This window comes from Tupaia chinensis, unplaced genomic scaffold (assembly GCF_000334495.1).
Source record: "Tupaia chinensis unplaced genomic scaffold, TupChi_1.0 Scaffold000159_1, whole genome shotgun sequence".
Taxonomy (NCBI): domain Eukaryota; kingdom Metazoa; phylum Chordata; class Mammalia; order Scandentia; family Tupaiidae; genus Tupaia; species Tupaia belangeri.
This window is the reverse complement of record NW_006159630.1, coordinates 812,231-815,392: the sequence shown is the minus strand read 5'-3', so window position 1 is coordinate 815,392 and position 3,162 is coordinate 812,231. Positions and strand designations below refer to the sequence as shown.

General features: G+C 63.8%; 1 protein-coding gene across 1 annotated transcript in view; it reads left to right on the top strand.

Moving 5' to 3' along the window:
* The window catches only part of ASPSCR1 (ASPSCR1 tether for SLC2A4, UBX domain containing), a gene marked incomplete in the record, with an annotated part of 34,788 nt that overhangs the window by 13,685 nt on the left and 17,941 nt on the right, over window positions 1-3,162 (top strand). The window contains 1 exon segment of the mRNA XM_027770727.1: window positions 1,560-1,587. Coding sequence (XP_027626528.1) covers window positions 1,560-1,587 — 28 coding nt within the window.

The following is a 3,162-nucleotide window of genomic DNA, read 5'->3' as shown; positions in this document are numbered from 1 at the left end:
CACGTGTGTGTGGCGTTAGCATCTGGGGCACTTGCTGTCTGGGGCTCAGCCAGCCCGTGGGCCCCACCTCCGGTCGCCGCTCAGCTGCCCTCCTTGCCCCCAGTCCCTGTTCAAGCCCTCGAGCCCGTGATGCCCACCAGGGCAGTGCTGCAGGGCCTGAGTTCGGTCCTGGCTCTGGGCTTGCCCACCAGCCCAGCCCCTGGACATCCTGAGAGGAACTGGCCTGGATGACCCTGGGAAGCCCAGCCTGCCTTTCCTGACCACGTAGCCAGCAGCTCACCCCCGTGTTGGGCACAGCTGGGGCGGTGGGAGCAGCCTCCACGCGGCCCTGCCTGGCCAGGCGCTCAGGCGCAGAACCGCAGGCCCGAGCTGTGGCCCTGCAAGAAGACCCTGCCCGTCCTGCTTGCTGCCCTCACGCCCTCAAGCTGAGGCCTGTGCTTGGAACTTATTTGCGTTAAAAATTATTTACTTAGCTTAATTTATTATTGTTTTTCAGTTTGCCTTAGGGCACATAATGCTCACCGGAGAGAGAGAGAGAGAAAGCAAGCTGCCAGGCTCAGGACTCAGACTGTGGTCAGCCATGTGGGAGTCCAGTGCCTTAACCACCATTTCACCTGCCGGTCCCCCATTTGCTTTATTTATTTATTTATTTTTTGCTATAGGGCCTGTGTGCTCACTAGAAAGACAGAGACAGAGAGAAAGTGAGAAATCACCCCCCGGGGGATGGCCACGCCACAGTCCCTTTTCCTCCTTTCTCCTCTTGGGATCTTGGGCACGCACGCACGCACACGCGCCCAGCGTGAGTTTAAGTCACCGGGTCCAGGACTCAAACTGCGGTTGACTACATGGGAGCCCAGGGACTTAGCCATCATGCCAACTGCTGGTCCCCCCTTTGCATTTTTTAAAATAATTGTGCTACGAGGCATGTGCGTGTCCTGGAGAAAGACGGGGCGAGGGGCAGTGAGAACCCGGGGCGTGGCCATACTGTAGTCCTCTCCCCCTCACTGTCATCTCAGGATTTGGGGCACACACATGTGCAGGCCTGGGACTCGAGCCATGACTGTGGGAGCCAGTTCCCAGAGCTGATTTGCTGCGTTGTGCCAAGCTGTCTGGCGGTGCCAGGGCTGGGTGATGCACTGAGGGTGGCTGCGGGGTAAGACTCAGGTCCAGAACCTGGGCCCCGATGGCAGCTCCTTGCCCACGGACACTGTTCTTGCTGTGCCCTGTCGGGGGAGGGGTGCTGGGCTTGGTGCAGGCCTCCCAGTTCTGTTCTCGGAGCCTGAGTCTGGATGCCAGAGGCAGGGGGGAAGCCTCCCAGGCCCTGTGTGGATGGCTGTGCTGTCTGCTGGCTCTCCAGCTCAGGCTGCGTCCGTCCTCCGTGGGCTGCACGTGGGAGCCTAGAAAGGGCGGCCTGGACAGGGCTGCCTGGGCTGAGGGTGGAAGCCTGGGACTGAGCAGTGTCCTGGGCTGAGGGTAGCAGCCTCGGACCTCCCACCTCCCGAGTCTGTCGGGGCTGGCCTGGGCCCCAGCGAGCTCCAGTGTCTCTCCCTCTCCTCCAGGGAGTGGCTGCAGCGGTCGGACGAGGCGGTCCCGGTGTGCGTGTACATGAGGGATGAGGTAGGTGCCACTGCCGGCCTGGGAAACCTGCCCGCCCCGGCCGTGAGAGCGCCGGGAGGCCCGGGCCCTTCAAAGCCTGGTGTGTTCGCTGGAAAAAAGGCGGCGCTGCCGCCTGCTGGAGCCGCCCCTCGGCCGCAGCCGCTCCCGAAACCTCCCTCAACGCCCTGTTTATTTTTTCAGCCTCTCTCAAAGCCCACGAGTCACAAAAGTGGTTTCATTTCAGTAAATATTTGCTTTGCTCTGCGTTTTGATCTTTTCAGAACCAGCACAGCATGGCTGAGGCGCAGTCTGGCAGCAGGGCCAGGTCCGCCCGCCGCGGCGGGGCCCTCCCAGCACCCCGTCCTCCAGCCTCACAGGCACTTCTGTTTCTGTCCTGGCCAGGTGCCCTTCCCTGGCTGGGGGGCACTGTCCCTGAGGGGCCCCGAGTGGCCCTGCCTTGGACAAGCCACACCTTCCATTCATCCCAGCTGCAGGCTGCACTGCCCGGGGTGTGACAGCGTGAGGGGAGGGGTGCTGGAGTGTGGGGCAGCGTCCTCCCCGGGCATGGCCTGCTGAGCATTGGGGACCCAGGCTGGACCCTTGGTGCCCCCTGGATCCTGGGCTTCCCGTGCCCGAGGGCTCCAGTTGACTCCTCAGCCTGAGCCGTTGACCCTGAGCTGTCAGGAATGGCCTCTGGGGGGGCGGACATAGGGTAGGTGGCATCTCCCAGCCAGCACCGGCCAGGAGACCTGCTCTGTCCAGCAGGAGAGCTGGGGGTAGGGAGCCGGGTGTGGGTACAGCCAGATCCTCTGAGCCCAGAAGACTGGGCCTTTTGGTTTGGGGGCCTACTGACCCAGGGGCTTTTGAGGAGTGGGTGTTCCAGCCTACGCTGGCCAGCAGACAGGTGGATTCCCTCAGAGAGACTCCTGGGCCCACCGGGTGACCTGAGCGAGGCTGTGGCCTTGGGGTGCAGGGTGGAGGGCTGGCCCAGGTGTGTGCCTGCCTCCCGGAGCAGCCTGACCCGAAGGGCGGGCTGCGCAGTACCTATGCATCTTCAGCTCCCTGTCCCCAGCCTAGTTCGGCCCTCTCCCACTGCCGGGCACCCGTCTTAAAGGTGTGGGCCACCTTGCCAGAGCCACCGGCTTTGGTTCCAGTGGGTGCAGTGCTCAGCCGAGCAGCTGGGCGGGGAGGCGGTCAGGGACCTCCCCCAGTGCTGGCAGGCCCTCTAGCAGGGGACAGGCGTGGGGTGTAGCAGTGGTGGGTCTGGCGGGCTAGTGATACCAGTGCCGGGCCAGGAGGTGCACTCAGCGTGGGGGTGGATGTGGGGTGGGGACAGCTAGGCCCCCTGGGCTGCCTGGGGGGGGACTCTGTCCATGGTATGGTGGCCTTGGGTCCAGGTGAGGGCCACTTTGCATGTGCCTCTGCAGATGGCGGGAGAGGCCGCCCTTCGAAGCACCACCCTGCAGTCTCTGGGCCTCGCTGGGGGCAGTGCCGTCATCAGGTAGGAGTGAGCTTCCTGCCATCGGCGGGTGGGGAGCGGCCCGGCAGGTGGAGGCAGCTGCCACG